The sequence below is a fragment of the Xenopus tropicalis genome, chromosome 8 (genome assembly GCF_000004195.4).
Source record: "Xenopus tropicalis strain Nigerian chromosome 8, UCB_Xtro_10.0, whole genome shotgun sequence".
In the NCBI taxonomy this organism is placed as follows: Eukaryota; Metazoa; Chordata; class Amphibia; order Anura; family Pipidae; genus Xenopus; species Xenopus tropicalis.
The window spans coordinates 33,630,137-33,652,972 of record NC_030684.2 but is presented as its reverse complement, the minus strand read 5'-3'; the positions used below and the strand labels follow the sequence as shown (position 1 = coordinate 33,652,972).

General features: G+C 39.1%; 1 protein-coding gene across 2 annotated transcripts in view; it reads right to left on the bottom strand.

Annotated features, from left to right (window-relative positions):
- The window catches only part of astn2 (astrotactin 2), a 675,040-nt gene that overhangs the window by 542,286 nt on the left and 109,918 nt on the right, over window positions 1-22,836 (bottom strand). For both annotated transcript variants that reach the window (XM_002935205.4, XM_031891225.1), the window contains one exon: window positions 11,778-12,138. In XM_002935205.4, the coding sequence (XP_002935251.2) occupies window positions 11,778-12,138 (361 nt within the window). The remainder of the gene's footprint in view (window positions 1-11,777; window positions 12,139-22,836) is intronic.

Here is a 22,836-nt window from a genome sequence, read left to right as displayed (position 1 = left end):
CTTTCTTCTCTGTTTTGGGGGGGAATTGTGTATTAAAAAATGTGGCATTACTGTTCCTTTAAGGCTTCTTGATTAGCCCAGCTGGTCATTCGAAAGCATTTACTCTGCTACAGGTGTACAATGAAGGGGTGTAACTACAGAGGAAGCAGACCCTGTGGTCTGGGGGGGGGGGGGGGGCTGCTAGAAGTGTAGAGGGCCAGTGGGGACCTGATTAATGAGTAATTTCAATATATCTTGGTAGAACAGGTCAACTTACCAATATTTCAGGGTCCTAAATTGAGTTTTCTGTGGGGCCCAGTAACATCTAGTTCCTAGTATAACCAGTAGCAAATTTCTGCATTTCACCATTGGCGAATTATTTTGCAAAACTTTACCGAAAATTTGCCACGGAAAAATTTGGTGCGTCAAAAAAAGTCACGGTTATGTCAAAATGGGCCCGGTCGCATAAAAAAAGCACAGGTGAAAACAAAAGATGAAAAAAGTTGTGCAACAAACACGTTTCACAGATTGTACGGTGAAGCGAAACGGGACAGATTCACTCATCACTGCTAGTTGAGTCACTGGCTATAGGTATTTCCACTGGCTACAATGTAAGTTTTGCAGGGGTGCTGCCAAGCATATATAGAATTGGGTAAAGTGATAAGACCCAAAATCCAGTGCCAGATTTGTCATCAAGGCGCCACAAGGCCGCCCCATGCGCATTTGTAAACACCCCCCCACGCATTCATTTAAACTTACATACAGAGCAGTGTGGAGAGGTCCCCATTGCTCCGTATATGAGCAACATTTCAGTGCGGCTTGGGCGGCATGCCACCCTAGGCCCGGGCCTTTGTGGCCTCGCCATATATCCGGGCCTGCCCAAATCTCTTGGAAATCAGTCAGCACCCCTTGGAACAATACAGTAATACAATCACAGGCAGTACTCTGAGGGCTCATACTCATACAAGCATTCCTTCCTGCATATAGAAGTACTGTGTGTATTGTTTCTGAACCCCCCTGTGGTGGAACACAGGAGAACGGCCACTGCAGGGGAATGCAGAAACAGATTTCCTGCTTTAAATGAGTCCAAACCAAAACGTTCTGTGTCACTGAAGCAATGGAACTGCGTAAGCAGTCAATCCTACGTGGCTTTAGAGTGCACATTGTACATGTAAAACCTATAATAACTTGGCCACTCATGTCACACAACTAGGTGACTATTCATTAGAATATTTTTGTATAGAAAATAATGTTAATGTTACATGCAATTTAAGAACTATGCTTTTACAGATCCTTATTTATGCCACCTAACACAGTTCTTAAATTGTATGTAACAATCAGATAGATTAAAAATGCTTCTCTGTAGAAGTGGGACCAAAGAAAATGGCAGATTCTGTAGCATATCCTGAATTCATTTATATTGGATCAATACTTGGACTGTGCACCATATGGCTGTAAGCACAGAATGTACTGAAAAACTGGAGAACACATTAACCTGCATTGTTATGGAAAGCCTATTCCTTCTGTGTGACGCCAAATTCCTAATCCCAGGAACTCAGCTGTGAAATCAAATCTCAGCCCTGCTAGCACCTTCTCTGGCTGAGCTGCCCCCTGTTCTCCAAGCAAAACGATGGGCTACCATTGCTACTGTGATTAATGGACTGCCAGTGTTGGCTAACAAACAGTGTCGCATCATAAACCATATGGGATAACCTGAGCAAAACGGGAAACAGTAACCCTACAATTGCCAAATTAACAAGACGAATGAAAATCAAATGGTAGAAAATAACACAAGATCAATTAGGTTCTTTACAAATGAGTAGTAAGCAAAATGTCTCCATTGGTGTGATTAATGTAAAGACTTAGCCCTCAGTACTATGATAACATTATATTCCATTTATACTAAATAAACTGGACTAACTAACTAACATATTGTAATTCTTGGCTACTCTGTATCTTTCTTCACAAAAGCAGACAAAGATCCAGTGCAGCCAACACATCCCAATATATAGAGAGGTAGGCACCAGGAAAAAAAATAAAAAAGCCTTTACTTAAATTTACCAGGAGTCCCTAGTGAAAACCTCCACTTGTACAAATGCACCAGAGTAAAACTGGGAAGTTTACTGCACGTGTGCAAGTCTATACAAGGGATGCCTAGCGTCACAGTAAGATGGCGGTGTGCCAATGGACCAAAAGGAGCACTGGCTCAGGGAAAAATATTCATTCAGTGGGGTGGTGCCTAAAATATTGACAATTTTTGAATACTTTGCCCTCATTCATGTACCTAGGGAAACTATATATACTGTAGTTTATTGTATCCACAAATCCATATGAGATATTAGTACAGGTATGGGATCCCTTATCCGGAAACCCGTTATCCAGAAAGCTCCGAATTACGGAAAGCCTGTCTCCCATAGACTCCATTTTAATCAAATAGTTTAAAATTTTAAAACCGATTTCCTTTATCTCTGTAGTAATAAAACAGTACCTTGTAATTGATCCCAACTAAGATATAAATAATCTTTACTGGATGCAAAACAATCCTATTGGGGTTAATTACTGTTTTATTGATTTTTTAGTAGACTTAAGGTATGGAGATCCAAATTACAGAAAGACCCCTTATCTGGAATACCCTTGGTCCCGAGCATTCTGGATAATGGGTCCTATACCTGTAATTCATTGTCATAATATACATACTAATCTGAAGGAAACAACATATTGCAATGTTTAAAGGAGACATATTGGATAAATGGGAAAACCCTAATCCTGTAGGCAATTATGAATAATATAAGGTGCTGGTTTCCCTTTGGGCTAAACATTAATCCTATCTGTAACAATGGCCCCTTTATTGGAGCTCCCTGTAGATCCTCTCACTTCTCTGTCCGAGTTTGAAATGGAGAGTGGGCGTGTCCTAACGGTCCCTGCCAAAAGCACAGTAGGAGGGGGAGAGCCAATCACAACAGCCCTGCACTCACACAAGCAAAGACACGCTTCAGTTCCCTATTAGGTCAGCCTAGCTGCTGATTGGTTCCTATCTTATAGTGCAGTGTACGGAGGGCCACCAGCTCCCCAGCTCATCCAGAGAATTCAGCCAGCAGGAAGTGGAACTGATGGGCGGGACTAGTGGGGTTTTGGTGGAATTTCTCAATAAATCGGTCTGAAATACAACTTTTTTAAGCACAATCCTTCTATATCTAGAGGAGTATAATTCTCTGGTACATTCTTAATTTTTATAGAATATGTCTCCTTTAAGAAGCCAACTGCACCATTTTCTCAAGCATATCTCCATTACAATGCATCAATTCCAACACCATTAAATTTGCTTGCAGCATCAGATAACGGAAATGACGCCACCTGGTCACTATGGAAATGTGCTGCTAATGCCGTCACGCCACCACAGGAGAGTTGAAGTGATATCACTAGTTGCCATGGGAATGCGGCACAACAAGTACCGTATCACTATAGGGACAGGAACACCGTTGTGTCCAGGTATTCCATATAGCCCTAGCAGAGAAACATATAGTAGGCTAGGCATATGTAGAAGCAAAGTTTCATGTTATCATTTGTGTACGTGCCATAGATTCACTTATAGATACATAGTCCTATCAGCCTATATACCAACTCCACATAACAAACATATACAGACATATCTAGTATAAATAAATTTGAAGCAACTGGACTTGTTGCTTCAAATTTATTTATACTAGATATACCATGACCTGGATGAATGAAAATCTTCATAGACAACATATACAGACAGATCAATTAACCTAAATTCACCACATGTTTTTCATAAAAATAAATCAAAATCCTTATTTAACCCTTGTGGGCTCAATGAATTCAATCTATCTATTCACAACACTTCAGCTATTTTGAGGGTCAACACTCAGTCTCCCCCTCTTCAAAGTTCAATGACCCGAAATCGTATATCAGTGTGGCCCTTCTCAAGACCTTCCCAAGTGTGCCGAGACCAGCATAAAGTTACTGTGTGTTTATATTTATGCTGGGAGAATCTGTCTCTTACTCTTTGGATAGTTTCCCCAATGTAGATCAAGTTGCATGGAAATTCCAGTATACATATAGTACCCTCTAATGTTAAATGCACTATATCAAGGCAATGGTAACAATGGGTTACCCCTAGCTTATGGGAATCTCCTCTCAAGTGGAATCCAGGCAATTCTCTATCAAGCCCTGTACACTTGGTTCCTACTCCTGGGCAATAGTATACCCAGGTTTGCAGTCCCACTAACAAATTTTTGTCAGAGCCAAAAGCTGCTCTACTAGCTACCAGTAACTATCCGTCACAACAAGTGTGACCTATTACGGCGTATAGAGTATATATTGAGCTATCTAGACCTAAACCTGGGCCTATGTTCTCCTGTTGTCCCAACCTGCCTGCTCAGATGGGCATCTGCACAAAATGGACCCAGAGCACATGGCTGTCCTGCTGTGAAGAAATTCTTTATTGGTTCTCCAGAGCTACGCGTTTCGATCTACTGAGGATCGTCGTCAGGATTACATATATATTATTGCACTAACAAATCTTTGTCAGAAACAAGAGACTAGAGAACTACATTGGTCATACTTTGACCAAGAAAAAGGGACTTACTTCGCTTCTAGAATAAGGACCTTCATAGGCGTCTAAATTACTAGGGGACTGCCATGAAAAAGATTCTACCTGTTAAAGAATGAAGGGAGTATAAAATAGTCTCTGACACTGGAAGATTGCCCCATAGGCTGGCAGCACAGCGTGTGGGAAGGGGTCAGGCTTACCTGTGGGTTTAAGGAGGAGAAAAAGGTTAGGCTGCCGAGCAGATTGACAGATTTGTTTAACTGTTAATTAAACATTGTGGCCTTTATTATTATTTATCCCAAAAAGTTTAGGTATTCAACTGCTCTGCCTAGCGGCACACAGACTTGATGTGTCAATCTTATAAGGATTGTCACTTGCCTTGTTATGTAGTGACTAAATACATTTGTTGGAGCCGAAAATCAGTGTAATGTTACATAGTTAGTTACATAGTTACATAGGGTTGAAAAAAGACCAGTGTCCATCAAGTTCAACCCATCCAAGTAAACCCAGCACACCTAACCCACACCTACCAATCTATACACTCACATACATAAACTATAAATACAACCACTAGTACTAACTGTAGATATTAGTATCACAATAGCCTTGGATATTCTGATTGATCAAGAACTCATCCAGGCCCCTCTTAAAGGCATTAACAGAATCTGCCATTACCACATCACTAGGAAGGGCATTCCCCAACCTCACTGCCCTCACCGTGAAAAACCACCTACGCTGCTTCAAATGGAAGCTCTGTTCCTCTAATCTAAAGGGGTGACCTCTGGTGCGCTGATTGTTTTTATGGGAAAAAAGAACCCCCCATCTGCCTATAATCCCCTCTAATGTACTTGTACAGAGTAATCATGTCCCCTCGCAAGTGCCTCTTTTCCAGAGAAAACAACCCCGACAGTCTAACCTCATAGCTTAAATCTTCAATCCCCTTAACCAGTTTAGTTGCAGTCTCTGCACTCTCTCCAGCTCATTAATATCCTTCTTAAGTACTGGAGCCCAAAACTGCACCGCATACTCAAGGTGAGGCCTTACCAGGGACCTATAAAGGGGCAAAATTATGTTCTCATCCCTTGAGTCAATGCCCTTTTTTATACAAGACAGCACTTTATTTGCTTTAGTAGCCACAGAATGACACTGCCTGGAATTAGACAACTTGTTATCTACAAAAACCCCTAGATCCTTCTCCATTAAGGATACCCCCAACACACTACCATTCAGTAGATAGTTCGTGTTTATATTATTTCTACCAAAATGCATAACTTTGCACTTATCAACATTGAACCTCATTTTCCAGTTTGCTGCCCAGTTTTCCAATTTTGTCAAATCGCTCTGCAAAGCGGCAGCATCCTGCATGGAACTTATAGTTTTGCTCTGCTCTGGTTCTACATGATAGCAATACCTGTATTCTTTTTTGTTATTGTCTAATTTGGAATGAGGTTGGTTGTAGGAATTTTGGCAGGTTAATGCTTTGGGATGGCCAATTGACTAGGCTACCTAATTAACATTGCCTGCATAAGGTATACATATGCAGTCTAGTTCCTTTACCATGTTGTTGAGTTATGTCTCTTCCAGTTAACCCGGGGGAAAAACACCAATATTCACCACCAGGTGTCGAATGGTCTATGGCGTTATATTTTGTTTTGCTGGCAAGTTTTTGCACTCCAGCCCAATCTAGAGGCAGGATTTAACACAAATAATGGTGTCTGGACATGGTGAGACAAAATGCGAAAACTTGCTGGCTACATCTATATATTAATTAGGGGCTTGGAAGAATTCTGTTTTTCTTTGAAGGCACGCACTTGAAGTGGCATGTAATACTTCGCTTTATACAAACAGTAAAAATTAATCAAAAACTAAAAAGAAATGGCATTAAATTGTCGAACTAAATCTGAAAAGACCATAAGTAATCTCTACTCTTGCAGACTCATCTCAGTGCAGACTGTTTAGAACTTTGTAATGCTAAGCGTTCATCAGAATCTTAACCCTCATCAATCATCCTGCACCACGCACCCTGTACACAAGTCACACAGCTTTAATCAAGTACCGAGCTTCATATGAACAAACACTGAGCGGGGAGAAGGAGTGCACAAGAAAGCATAATGGAAAGAGGAGAGGGAAGGCTTTGTGGGGGCGAGCAATGAGGAGAAAGTGAAGCAACGAGAAAAAAAAGTGCAGGCCACAAACTGACATAAAGTACATAGTGAGGCATGTAAATAGCAGGGAAATGGGCACTATTAGAGTATTTATATATCTGGTCCTGACTATTGCAAAACTGTAAGGTCATAGTTGAACAATATCCACTGAATGTGTCTTTTTCTTCATCATAGGAACTATGTAAATGCTTCACCAACTAGTGGCACAGCTACGAAGAAGGTGAGGCCTTACCAGGGACCTATAAAGAGGCAAATTATGTTTCCATCCCTTGAATCAATGCCCTTTTTATATAAGACAGCACTTTATTTGCTTTAGTAGCCATAGACTGACACTGCCTGGAATTATACAACTTGTTATCTACAAAAAAACCCAGATTCTTCTCAGTTATGGATACCCCCAACACATTACCATTTAGTAAACAATTAACATTTATGTTATTTCTTCCAAATACATTTTTGACATTATCTTTGACCTTATCCAAACTGAACCTTATTTGCCCTATTATCAAACTGCTCTGCAGATTGGTGTGCAACGGCAACACCATATACACAATATCACAAAGTCTTTAAAACATGCTTGAATTTTTTTGTCTTCTGGCTCAACATTTCAAAAATTAAATTTGTATAGTGCTGAACTGAACATAATGATTTTTAATCAAAAAATACAACAATACAGGTGCGCTCAGTCTTTAAAATGATGCAATGCATTATGCTTATTATTACTGTAACAATAAAGGTGCCAACTTTAATCCTTAGGGAAACAAAAAGCTTGGTCAAAGGAAAGGTATATGCCAAACACATAGCCAAAGGTCATGCCCCATGGTATATATTATATATAAATAACTATGGATTCTTTATAGTTTGGGCAATACATAAGGTATTATAAAGTAAATGGACTGAGGTGTGAATCTCAAGGTCCACTATAGTTCCTGAAGTGAATGGAGTTATGTTCATATACATTAATTTAATCAAGGTAAAGAGGTTGCTGTAAAAATGGATGTGGTGTGTGTAAATAAGACTTGAGGAAAAGGCTCACTTCCTCAGAACTGACATATGATATGTTGTCTTGCGTGACAAGATATAGCATGATTATCCTTTGAAATTCAAAGTCAAAGAAAGAAACGATGTGACCTTTAGTACATAATGATCTTTAATGAAATATTGTATTAAGAAGTTTGAAATACTAGAGGCCTGTAAAATAAAATGATGTGCCCATTTAAAGAAAGTCAAGGTCAAAGCCATAAGTAAGGTAATCTTTACAGCAAAATATACCAAAAAGTATTCATTTTTTAGAAAGCCTAGTCGTATATGTGCTCGGCTTAAAGAATCTGAGAAATGTAAAGGTATCTGTTAGATAATCATTGCTTTTCATTAATTTTTAGCAAGCATAATCTAATTAATAACTGTGAAATAACGGTTGTTTCTATAAAGTGTCCTCTTACCCATTTTTCACAATTGCTATCTGTTGTAAAAACTTAATAAAAAAAGCTTTTATTGAACCGATTGCAATTTGGTCCATTTTCTAATTTTATATATAACAATACCAAATTGACTGATATGTAACTTAACATTTATATGTAATCAAAAATCGCCCTGCCAAACATTGCTAGACATGAGCCAAACCAGCATGCAAAAACCCATTTTTGGTTAAAACCCCACAGTGCCATGAAAACCTTCTGGCAAACGAAAGACATGAAAATGCTGAAAAACAACAGATTTTATCTTAAAAATAATTTCCCAAAGGTAAACTTAGCTATGTATTTGAATTGAGAGGTTTTGATAAACTGTTAAGCTTGGATGGGCCCCTAATTTTAAAACCCCGTCCTTAGAAATCAGGCTACTGATACTGTGCATTTTTAAACTTAAATAACATGATGCAATTGGTCGCAACTACAAAAACTGAACAAATTGTGAAAATCTTGGATAGAAGTGAATTTGCAATCTGCTTTTTTAAAATGATTTATTAACAAAATGATTATAAAAGTAAAATTACCCTAGCTCAATGCTACAGAAGTTAAAGTGAAGTCATACGAACCATGTTTTTTTTTTTAGAGAAAATGTGCCAGTCATGATTGCTCATATGGCTTTAAATTCATGGAGATCATAGGAAAAGGCACAATTACATACAATTAAAAAAAAAATTGCACATTTTTTGATACTTGTGCCCCTTATATTGTGCCCCTTGATATGTTTAGTTATATCCTTACTACTCTCCCTGAGAAGAAGTAATTTGTATAATAATGAAGGCATCAGTACTTCAAGCTACAGCAAAGACAAAAATGTTTGTAGATTTAGCACTTAAGGCTGATGCCACACATGGTGTTTTTACACTGCGTATTTTCTAATTCTCTCGGCGGCTGAAAAACGCATGATATCATCATCCATAGAAATAACTTGAAAAGACTCAAAGGAAACCACACAATGCGTAAATATGCTAGAAAACGCCTCACCACGGATTTTTCAAGCGTTTGCCGAAATACGCCGTTATTTGCACAGCAACCTATTCCTATGTATAAACAAAGGCAGCTGCCAGACCTAGCTGAAATACATGGGTTTTTACTATTTTGCACTGTAAGCACCATGGGAAACGGGATTTGCTACGTCACCAGTACTAGGCTGAAAAACACCATAGTCAGGGGCTGTGTGGCTTGTGCAGCGTTTTTAGGCTGAGAAAATACGCAGCGTAAAAACGCCACGTGTGGCATCAGCCTAATGTGGTTCTCCAATTCAGTGCTTTTGCAGGTGTCTGCAGCTTGACTGTCTCTTTTCTTTCTGTCTGGGCTCCGAAAATGTTGTAGATGCAGAGCTGGTCCTGAGGCTGCTGCACTAATGCCGACTCCCTTTCCAGCTCCGCACTTACAACTTTAGCTTTGGAGTGTGTCAAGTAACGGGCTGCATCACTAGTGCAAAATGCCCTATTGCACCTATTGCCCTATTTTCATTTGAAATAAAGTAGCCGCTTACTGCCACCCACGGGATGGTTCTCACATGGCCTCATGGCAGGAGCAGCCCTGGTTTTTTTCCATAGTCCTGTGTTCATGTCTGCCTTTCTATACAGTTATCTTACTCAGTGTCGGACCGGGACCCCAGGGGCCCACCAGAAAACCTTAGGCTATGGGCCCACCCTTCAAACTATTTTTCCTTCTTTCCTCACCCAACCACTTTATTCTCCTAGTCTCTTTTATTTACATGCTAGCATCCATCCATCTATTTCTCCTCTTTCTTCCCATTCAGAAATAGGGAATGACCATGAAACAGGCCAAATGGTTAGGAGCAGGAGGGCCCACTGACACCTGGGCCCACTGGGAGTTTTCCTTGTATCCTGGCTGATTTTAATTCTTATTTCTGTCCCCTTTTTGTCTTTCTTTTAATAATTAATGCTACAGGTATGGGACCTTTTATCCAGAATGCTCGAGACCTGGGGTTTTCCGGATAAGGGGTCTTTCCGTAATTCAGATCTCCTACCTTAAGTCTACAGTAATTAAACCCAAAAGGATTGTTTTGCCCCCAATAAGGATTATTTATATATTAGTTGGGATCAAGTATTTATTATTACAGAGAAAAGGGAAATCATGTTGAACAATGCTATCTATGCTTCTTTTTTTTTAGATATTTCTCTGTTCCAGTTACTAAACTCCTCATTCAGATAATACTTATTCTTAGCTGTGCCTCGTTCTGATGTTTGTTTCCTATGAAACAGATTGTAAACTTATCATCTCCAAATGGCTGTGTTTGAAAAACAACCTGCTAATGATTTCAGGATCCATATGAGTCTGATCAGCCTGAAGAGCAAAGCAATTAAAATATTTATACATTGCTAATTGTCAACATCTCCCAAATCATCAAGGTAAGTATACCTCACTGCTTAGTGCCTGCAACATGGGGAGGGAGTCAGTCTTCTGAGTGATTAATGGTGGAATAACTGATTTGCTGAATTATATAATTGTAGAAAATATTTTGAATAATACACAAGCAAAACAATACCCCTGAATCACACAGTCTGTTTAGCACAGTAATTATTCTAGAAAATATTTTACTGTTTTATTTGTATGATTAACCCCTTCTCCACAGCAGTTTCTTAAACACGGGCAAACAACATTTCTAGATGTCTTTATATATACCACAATAGAACACACAACATGTATATCGTCCATATGTCTATTAATTGCAAATGCAGCAATATTCTATGTGTCCACATTGTCTCTAGTGATGTAGCGAACATCGCCGAAAATGTTCGCGAACCCGTTCACGGACTTTCGCCAAAGAACTTTGCGAACCCCATAGACTTCAATGGGAAGGCGAACTTTAAAACCTAGAAAAGCGGCGCCAAAAAAAAACGCGGCGAACCCAAAGTGGCGAACATCGGCAAAAGTCCGCAAATTTGCGCGAATTAGTTCGCCGGCGAACAGTTCGCTACATCTCTAATTGTCTCCAGTTGTATCTACATAGTAACTACAACAACATTAAAAGACAGCATAATGTGGGGCATAAAACAAAGGCTTAAATTCACAGATAAGATAATCCAAAAGATTTAATTTAGAAGTATTAATTGTTTTGCTATTAAAAATGGATTATTAATCTGCCGGTTTTGTCAGGAATGACTGGTTGGCAATATTAGCCCATGTATGGATATTTTAGGGCTTGCACTTTTTGCAGAAACCGTAATCGTCCTATATCTTAAGTGTAAACAGGTCTGTCTTCTAGGGCAATATGGTTTGCTGGATGACTGACTCAGTGGTCAGGGACACTCCTGTCGTAAGGAAAGGTGAGAGGCAGCGCCCAACAAGTTACCAGGGGCGGCAAAAAGCCCCCCGATGGCTCTGGAAAGGTAGGCACAGGGACGTGAGGGGGAAAGCACAGGGTGACTTAGGGAAAAGAATTGCCCCTGTCTATGGTGTGGTAAAGTTCAATCCAATAATAAATCTGCAGTTTTGCACTGCAAGTAAAACATGTTCATTGAATAACATTAATATAATTTGCAAATAAGTGCAACTAGATGATGACCCTTTTCTTAGAAACACAGTCCCCCCGAACAATTTTGTTATATGCTCAGCACTTACTTCTTTTTTCTGTTTCATTCTTCTCATCCTCTCTTTCCTGACTGACGTGGTTTTTGTATTCAGCAACTTGGGCTCCTCTCTCTGAACAACGTAAAGTATCCTCTTCTTCACAATCATAGTCATCCAGAATGGGGGTTTCCCTGATAGGCATTCCCAAAACTGAGTTGTGGGACTGCAACCGGGATCCACGAAATTCACGTGAAGGGGGTCCCAAAAGTACAGATGGTATGTAGTGGATCTCATGAGTTGCTTCGGTGCTGGCACTTTTCTGTGGAATCCTCCGCCGCTTGTGCCACCGCCGTTGAGCATACAAGGCAACAGAGAATATAAGAAGAAGCATCAACAGTGCAATGAGTCCTCCCTACAAAGAAAACAGCCATAATTTATATAATGGTGACAGAAAACAAGTTACAATAGCACTACTGATAGTTAATTACAGTCATGACTCCACCTTTATTTAATGTTTGAATGATTATTAGTAGGCTTAAGATATAGTTATCCAAATGATGGAAAACTCTGAGTTCTAAGAATTCCAGATAATAAAACCTATATCTGTATTATAAAAACAAATTAGTTAGGTCTACTAATTAGTATTTGGTCAACCATTTGTTTAAACATGACAATTTGCCCAGGTCTGATATCGGTGAATATGTTTGAAGGACTGCATCATGCCTCATAGCATACCATACCAATGCCACCAAGAAGAAATATGCCAAGGGTTATTTATCATTTTGCAGTTGCATGCCATCTAGCTAATTTTAACAATATGTTGAAGGTTTTGAGCTGTATTGAAAGGGCAATAGATTCATGGGATAAAAGAGTAATTCTTTTCTTTAGAATGCACTGGAAAGGCATAATTTTGCATATGTAGTGCAGTTTTGGTCTCTAGTGTTTAAAATACATATTATAGAACAGGGATCCCCAACCTTTTATACCCGTGAGCCACATTTAAATGGAAAAAGTGTTGGGGAGCAACACAAGCATGAAAAAGGTTCCTGGTCCAACAGGAGTTATAATTGGCTACTTAATAGCCCCTATGTGGACTGGCAGCCTACAGGAGGCTTTGTTTGGCATTATACTTGGTTTTTATACAACCAAAACTTGTCTCCTTACCAGAAATTCAAAAATAAGCCCCTGCTTTGAGGCCACAGAGAACGACATCCAAGGGGTTGGATGAGCAGCATGTTGCTCACGAGCCACTGGTTGGGAAACATTGTTATAGAAAATCAAAAAATGTATTTATTTACAATGGATAGAGGGCACTTAAAGAGGAAGTGTCACGAAAATGAAAATTTAATATAAGCTTTATCTCACAAAATATACAACTTTCTGAATATAATCAGTTCCAAATTCAGAATCCAAAATTCTCTCCCATTTCAAAATATTATATATTCATTCTCTTTACAGGCAGGAGTCACATTTTGAATGACAGGTCTTACACGTCAGTGGGATGGGCCCCTTTTTTTTACGCGTGGAATTCTCTTCAAAAAAGGGTTTGATGCCTTTCTAGAAAAAGAAGAAAATATAGGGTTCTTTAAATTAGCTCTTAGCACTAGGTGATCCAAAGAGTGGTGCCACTGTTGTCTTGGTGTCAGCTAGGATTTGTTTGCCTTCACTGCACTGAGACCTATTAATGAATGTATATATATATATGGATATACACACACATTACGCCAACCTTACTGTGAAGAACCATTTGTACCACTTCAAACTTTAAGGGGCACATTTACTAATCCACGAACGTCCGAAAAGCGTCCGAATGCGTTTTTTTCGTAATGATCGGTATTTTGCGACTTTTTCGAGCGCTCAATACTAAAGTCGCGACAATTCGCGAAAGTCATAATGGCTATGAAAAAGTCGCGACAATTCACGAAATTTGTAATGGCTATGAAAAAGTCGCGACAATTCGCTCAAGTCGTAACGGCTACGAAAAAGTTGCAAAAAATACGAAAAAGTCGCAAAATGTTCGTTTTCCAATCCGAATTTTTCCCATTCGGATTCGTGGATTAGTAAATCAGCCCCTAAGTGTAGGTCATCAGTATCACTAATTTCCTTATCATGGCTCTTCATGCTGAGGGCAGTGAGATTGTGGAATGACCTGCTGACTGATGTTGTGTGTAAGACCCCCTGCTATCGGTCTATAATATCCTCAAATGTAAACAGAAATCATGTCCCCTCAAAAGCGGCTTCTATAGTCTTTTCTTAGTTCCTTTTAACAGTTTAACTGCACATCTCTGCACTCTCTCCAGCTCATTTATATCCTTCTTAAGGACTGGAGCCCAAAACTGCACTGCATACTCAAGGTGAGGCCTTACCAGGGACCTATTAAATGTCAAAATTGTGTTTTCATCCCTTGAGTCAACCCTCTTTTTTATGCAGGAGAGCACTTTATTAACATTAGTAAACACTGCGTATAGTTGCACAATCTGTTAAACAAACAAAATACCAAAATCCTTCTCAGTGAATGGACCCCATAACACAACAGCACTTTTTTTTATTTTTACCCAAGCACATGACCTTGTTTTCATCACTATTTAACTTAAATTTGATACCCAGTTCTCCAATTTAGTCCAATATTCTGCATTGAACTTATTTAGGTATTATCGGCAAAAACAGAAACCATATTTACAATGAACACCACAAGGTCATTTATAAATACAAAAAAAAAGGACCAAGGACAGACCCCAGTGTTACTTTGCTAACAACACTTGTCAAATCACAAATATTCCAGTTACCACCACTCTTTGTAATCGGCCACTTCTCTATTCAAGTACAAATATATATTGCTTAATTTAACCAATAACCTTCTGTGTAGTACTGTATCAAAGGCTTTGGTAAAACCTTGGTAGATTGTATCCACTGCAACCCCCGTGTCTAGGATTTTGCTCACCTCCTTATAGAAGGAAAGTCAATTTTTCTGGAAAGCTCCATTGCCCATAAAACCATGCTGGCTGTAATTTTAAAATGTATTCCAGTAATTACCCCCTTTATAAGATTTTCTACCACTCATGTCACATATCAAGCCTTTAGTCTTCAGGCTGAGAATGGAATCCTTGTATTGAATAAAAGCACCATGTTAAGAAATCGCCATTCGCAATGCCCAAAATAAAAGAATCTTGGATTATTAAGTAAAGAGGTTTGGCAATCACAAAGTTAGCTCTTTAAATACCATCTAGACTGTCTTGAACTTCAACCTGAGTCAACCAGGCATCAAAGTTAAATATTAGAATTAGACCTATTAAAAAGGAAGACTTCATTAAACAGTTTTGTTAGCTGTATCGATTGATTCATTAAAAAATGAACCAACACACACACACATATATATATATATGTGTGAAGGAGGAGTGAGTGGTATACCAGCTAAGTTAAAGAAAACCATTTAACAATAAATATAGATCTAACTTTCCACTGAGAAATGTAAATATTGGAGGTAATCTGCCCCTAAATTTTAGACCTGCAAATGTTGGGAGTAGAAAGGCATCCCTGAAATATATTAACTGAGAAAGGCTTTTAAAATGCTGCTTAATAAATATACATGTCAGTATGTTACCCCTTGCAAACATGGAAAGACCTTTATGGTTTGATGGAACGGTTGGTGTTTAGTTTGGTAAGAAAAAATGTGCTTTTACGGCATTCAAGGTACAGCTGAAACTTTATTAGGTACAAAGAGGAAAATAAAGCAGCAGAAAGCTATCCAACAAGCTAAAATAGTGAAATGGGTATTGCAGGTAAGTACAATGAATCCAAATTTATTTTTTACATATGTAAATGGTAAAACATGAAGCAGGAACAGGTGGGATCCTTAGTAACAGAGGGAGGTCAATTGGCTGACGAGAGCAGGGAGAAAGCAGAGATTCTGAACTGTTGTTTTTCAGTGTGGTCTATGCAACTGAGGAACCAGCTAATGAAGGTAAACAAAGGTCCAGGAACTGATGGTATTTAGTCTTAGGTACTTATCAAGCTTAGCCTGTCCTTGACACACTTTCATGCTAAACATAAATACATTTTTGGTTTCTGCACTTTCAAGGGGAACTTAAACACACTGGTGGTTTATAGTTCATACACTTTAACACAAGGGGAACTTAAACATATTTTTCACACATACTTTCAAGGGGAACCTGAACACGATAGTGGTTTCTGGTTTACACCATTTCAAGGGGAACCTAAACACATTAGTCACACACACTTAAGGGGAACCTAAACATTTTTCCACAAACACTTTCAAGGGGAACGTTAACATATTTTGCATGCACATTTTAAAACACAATGGTGGTTTCTGGCTCCCCAAAGTTTAATATGTCCTTGGCTTTTAAGATACAGGAAATGGTTAAAGACTGCAAAGAATGCTGGGTAAACACTGCCTAAGGTAAAAAAAATACAAAAAAAACACTCCCCAGAAGCCATTTGAGTTTGTTTGTTCATGCCTGAAGGCAAACATCAAATAAGGCAACATCAGAGGGTAGAGGGGCATCAACAGGAGCAGCAACAGGAACAGGAGTCGCCTGTTCCATTGTCACCTGCTAGGATCAGCCAGACTTGTTGATTCTGGAAGGCTGTAGCTTCCCTTGATGATCTAGCTGATGATGAGGTGGAAAGGATGTACCACTTGAGCCCTGCTGCCATCCTTCAGGTCTATGATCTCGGTAAGCAGGACCTGGATCCTATGATGGTATAGTCTATTGCCCTGCCCATGATTTGCAAACTGCTTGCAGTCTTGCATTTCCTTAACACTAGATGTTTCCAACGGGGTCTCCACATGTCAGGATGAGCCAGCCCAGCTTCAGCAGGATACCAATGCTCAGGGTGCTTCTGCCGCACTTGCAAAGGCTCATTTCCTTTCTTTCAAATGAGGCAGAGTGGATAAGATTAAAGCAGTATAAGATTAAAGCTGTTTTCCAAATTGCCAGGGAGCCATTGACTGCACTTATATTCCGCTCACACCACCTAGACATCATCAGGAGCACTACCCGTGATCATGAGTGGCTTTCCCAGAAATGTTCATAATGTCACTATCCTGTGTCCTCCTCAGTCCGGCTTCACCCAAGAAAAATTCTGCAGGGCTGGTGGATAAGTAAAATGTACCAGTTTGCAACATCAAATTCCATAACTCCTATTAAAGGGGCATGCTGTCATGAAGGCAATGTATGTGACTGCTAGCTACAGTCTATTGTTAATTGTATCACACCTGTCAGGCCAATGTAATGCAAATATGAGTAATATTATTTGAACTCTAATTTCAGCATAACATCATGTCGTTGTTAATAGTAATATCATTTACACTGAAATTCTGCCATGGGTTAGTTTCCCTTCTTTGTGCTTAAATTCATTGTGGAAAATTCCATCTGTGAGAATTAACAAACTGACTAGGCATCCTTGGATTTGTAGTAGTTACAAATTATTGTTGTGTTAACATGTGTTATCTTATTGTTGTGTTATCTTGTGACTAAATGGACTATGGGCAAACCAACTACACACAGCTGAGCACATTAATAGGTGTATAGGTGTGTGGCGAATGTTTCACATGCATGTGTATATTTGACTTTTTAATTAAGAGGTGGATGTGTTTCCCCTGAAACTTGTTTTTATTTTTTTCAGGATATGGGGTTCTGTCTTGTCTGATGACCCCCGTCCATTTTACCCGCAGATCTGCTCAACGTAGGACCCATCAGAAGACACGTATGTCATCGAGAGCCTCTTAGGGTGCTCAAGTCATGCTTCTGATGCCTCTTGATCAGTGGGGAAGCTCTTCTTTATTCCCCAACAAAGGTTTCAGAGATCATCGTTGTCTGTGCCATGTTGCATAATGCCACAGACAATGATGATGCATGGCTTAGCTGCAGACACTGATGATGGTTTTGAACCTGAGATTGAGAGGTACGTTGCCAGGTACCAGGATACCCAACCACAGGGGAGAAGAGTGCATGATTTCTTGCCTCACACTTGTCTTGTAAGTTGAATGAATTCACTAACATAAGTTTAAGTTCCCCTTGAAAGTGTGTGTAAAAAATGTGTTTAGGTCCCCCTTGAAAGTATGTGAAACAGAAGCCAAAATAGGTTTGTTTTGCTACTGTGTGCTTTTGGGCTAAATCTTGGCACAGTAGGAACTAGGAACGTAACACTGACTTGGCCAAGTGCGCTAAAAACTCTGGTAGCTGCTAGGCCTTTACATGTGGGGATTTAAGGGGGCTTCTCAGTGTAGAACAGATGTTTGAAACACGCCATCAGAATATAAATTTTGCCCATTACCTTGCTTAAGGTGACTTTGTTTCTGCAACTATCTTTTTAACCCTTGGTCACATTATCAATGGTATTTATTAAATGTACCCAATATGTTCCTTTCTTTAATATAAAGAGCCTGCTGATTGTGATGTGCTGGCATGCCAATAGCAGTGAGGACTTACCTGGGACATCAAAAATCGTAAGTGAAAAGCGGAGCACTGGTACACTTCTTATTAAAAACATATGTTTATTTCCATAATTAAAAACATAGCAAAACGTCCTCACCACACAGCTTAACGCGTTTCATGGCTACATGCCACTTCCTGAGAAGCTGAATCAGTGACCCATACCTCAAAAGTTTAAATAGGCGCAATAATCCACACCCACTTAACCACTTAATAATCAAACATTAACCCCATAAGTGAAAAAATAAGTACAAGCAAGAAAATAATATAAAGAAAACCCCATATCAATGCATGCCCCCCTCTATTTTAGCCAAAACAGTAGTTAAGTCATAAAGAATATATCCATTGTAAAAACTCAAAATGAATCAATACAATGTATTATGTAACATACTCATCAAAACAATTTTAAGGTTATAATGTAACATTCACACAGAAATACCCAGAATGTGAATAACTACCCATATACCTTACGGAGAATAATTCACATGTCACTGGTACAACCCATGGTATTATTATCTACGATACAAATCACAAATACATTTGTTTATTGTTATTAGCAGCAACATGATAGCTCCCACTCTCTATTAAGGCCCCCCATAATGCTCAGTAATTTTCAACCGGTAGATCCAATAAACTTCCCTGTCCAACAGCCTTTTATCCATATCACCTCTCCTAACATTTATTCTAGGCTTATCAATAATCTGAAATGTCACTCGCCCACTACGATCATGTTTCTCCATCACATGCTTAGCAATCGCAGACTTAGAATCCTTCCTTTCCACAGCTGACAAATGCTCCAGAAATCTAGTCCCAGCTTTCCGGATTGTTTTACCCACATACTGGGCCCCACACTCACAGGTGTGTACATGACACCTTTCGATAAACAATTGAAATACTGAGGAATATCAAAAGTGTGTCCCATGTGAGTACCAATAAAGATTTTAGACTAATTTATTGCGCCACAAGCCTTGCACCTTTTCCTACCACACCTGTAGGTGCCCTAGCGGTGCAACCAAACTGCTGCTTGCTCTTTGGTTTCTGTGGAGTACAAATTTTTGGACACCCAAGATGCCAAATTTCTAGCTTTCCTATAAGTAAAAAGAGGGTTTTATCCAAGATATTATGCAACACAGGATCCTGCATCAATATTTACACACACTCCTCTGTATATCATGAACCCCACGTCCATATGTAGTACAGAACCTGAGTTTCCTGTTGAAGCCTCCTCTGTGTTCCTTGCTAGCCCCTGCGGTGCACAATAGATCAGTTCTACTTGTAGCCACAGCCCTTTCATGGGCCGTTGTTATCACTCCCACATCATAGCCCCGCTGGGCAAATCTATCCCACAGAAGCATAGCCTGCTCTTGGAAGACATCCCAAGTGGACCAAATGCGCCGGAGATGCAAAAATTGTCCCACTGGGATGACCACTCTCTGCATGCAGAAGGGTATTGCGTGTAATGGGTTTACGATACAGATCTGTAACCACAGAGCCCTCGGTTGTGGAAAAAACTACATCCAAAAATGGTATCTTAACTGGATCAGTATCAATGGTAAATTTAATCCCCTCCACAGCCCTATTACAATAACCTACAAAGGAGTCCAGGGAAAAGACATCCCCATCCCATACCCCAATGCAATCATCGATGTACCGAAACGAACAACAACAGCTATGGTATTCAAGTTTTTTTTTTGCAAAACTTGCGGCAGAACTTAGATTCTTTGTGAAAAAAGTCACAGAAGTCGAAATTGAAACAAATATATACAGGTATAGGACCCATTATCCAGAATGCTCGGGACTAAGGGTATTCCAGATAAGGGATCTTTCTGTAATTTGGATCTCCATACCTTAAGTCTACTAAAAAAAATCAATAAAACATTAATTAAACCCAGTAGGATTGTTTTGCATCAAATAAGGATTGATTATATCTTAGTTGGGATCAATTACAAGGTACTGTTTTATTTCTACAGAGAAAAAGGAAATCAATTTTAAAATTCTGAATTATTTGATTAAAATGGAGTCTATGGGAGATAGGCTTTCCGTAATTCGGAGCTTTCTGGATAACAGGTTTCCTGATAAGGGGTCCCATACCTGTATAAATTTTTCGTGCACACCAACAAATTCAGAATTATCATGACCATTATTATAAATAAGCCATTGATCGCGGTTTTAGTGAAAAGGGTCACACAAGTTTCTAAAACCGCTAAAATCCGAATTTTAGTAAATCTGCCTCCATATAGTAGTGTGTTGGGGGTATCTTTAATTGAGAAGGATCTGGGAATTTCTGTCGATAGTAACCTCTGCAACTCTTCTAAAATCCCATAGGAATGAATAGAACATGGGTGAGTTTTTGTGTATTAAGCACTAAACTTTTTGCTAAATCTGCCCCTATATGTAGAATATATATACACAAACACACAAATATAGCAGTTTCACATCCCCTCCCCCAAAAAATAGATGGTCAGTCTGCAGAACGGCTTTTTATATTCACTTTTGTTTTTGTCTTTCTCTAGTTCAGCTTCAAGCTGTAGGGGAATTAAATGAGTTTGGGACTTGAACTTACACGATGAATCAATATACTTTCTATTCTCAATAACTCGGTAAGTCAGAGTTCTGAAATGCAGGTCACCTTTAATAAAAAACAGAGCATTTCCTTATTAAAAACTTCTATTGCTTTCTGAATAGTGGTATTAAAAAAAAAAAGAAATTACATAGTATGTGTAACTGCACCTTTCTGTGCTAATACTGTACAAAAAAATCACAGGGAGCTATGTTCCGACAACTGGAATTGTATTCAGACTGCAAGCGACATATGCAGCCAGTCGCTATGTGTACAGATGGCCATGTGTGTGGTTTGGGGAGCAATTTGGCTGGGTACGGTGAAACAGATTTCAGATATTTTTGAGAAGTACTGTAATGGGACATAGGGCCAGAACTAAATGAGCCAACAAGGGCACATTGCGCGTCGTGCATGTAAAGATGAGAAATTGATTGAGAAAGATTAGGTGTAAACTTAATGAAAAAGTACAAGACAACAATTAGCTTTTTTTTGTCTGTACCATTTCCTATTAAAACTCACAATGGCAAGGTCAACTGCACAAACTAGGAATGAGAATTTGAAAAATTCCACTGTTTGATTTTTCCTGTTTTTACCCCCCTTTTACTTCTACACACAAAGATAAGGGGTAATTTGCAAAAGGGTGCTCTAATATGAAGAGCAACGGGACCCAGTTCATTCAGGTGTACATGAAGTTGCTCCGGAAGAGGTGCAACCCTTCTCTGAAAATGCTAAGATGCAATTTGCACTTAATTTGCATTAAAAAAATACTGTCATGGGAAGACATGTTTTTTCAAATCAGTTAATAGAGCTTCTCTGGCAGAATCCTGCATTGAAATCCATTTTAAAACAGATTTATTTTTATATATTACATTTTGAAATTTCACATGGAGATAGTATATTCTTAATTTCCCAGGGTGCCACAGCCATGTGTCCTGTGTTCTGATAAACTTCAGTCACACTTTACTGCTGAGTTGCCAGTTGAAGTGATATCCTCCCCCCTCCCAGCAGCCGATCAGCAGAACAATGGGAAGGGAGCAAGATAGCAGCTCCCAGTAGGTATCAGAATAGCACTCATTATTAAGAAATCCAAGTCCGGCTTGGGACTCCTCCAGTTACATGGGAGTAGGAGAAACAATAGGTTACCTGAAAGCAGTTCTAATGTGTAGCACTGGCTCCTTCTGAAAGCTCAGACTCAGGCACAATGCACTGAGATGGCTGCCTAATTCACTCTACCATTTAACATTTTATTCTTGAAGCAACAAATGTATTTTAAAAAGTACACCAAAAAAATCATGACAGAATGCATTTAAAGCAGGAAGACAATTGCAGTCATTTCACATCTGCTGCAACTGTGGAAGATGTAACTTGAAGCACTGCCATAATTATGTTAGAATTGTAGAATAACCATGGTGATTTGTGTCCAAAATTGCTCTTTGCCGAGTGACCTGCTTCTGGATCCAAAAAAGCCCAATCATTTTTTAAACTCCATTTGTTGATTTATCGCAGGAATGCGTCCAGTAGTGTACGTTTATTTTGCATAATGTTTCATATTTGTGCATTATGCTATATTACGTTTTATTTTTATGCCATTTAGTATACCAATGTTTAAGGACCATATTGTGCACTCTGCACTTTAATGATAAAAAATAAAGCAAATAACTGATTTAATGCCATATGTAACAAGATCAAGGCAAAAAATATTATGGGCTGCCTAGGGCCCACCAGAGGACCTCAAAACATACACACATGCTATGTACATGGATGTGCAGGGTCCTTCGGTGAAATGGTAGTGAGTTGACGAAATTTCCCCCTTTGACACCACCTTTTACCAAAATTATCCACATTTGCCAGTGTAATCAGTTCAGAAAATAAAGGATAATAAGCACATTAACCCCAGACAGGCAAGTACGATAACTGCAAAAATTGAACAATGAGCATATTAACTCCATATATGCCAGTCAGATCATTTCAGAAAATTAACAATTCACATATTAACCCCAGAAATGCCAGTAAGATCGCTACAGGAATTGACAATGAGCACTCCATAAACCCCAGACATGTCTGTAAGATCACTGCAGAAAAGGGTTATGAGTAC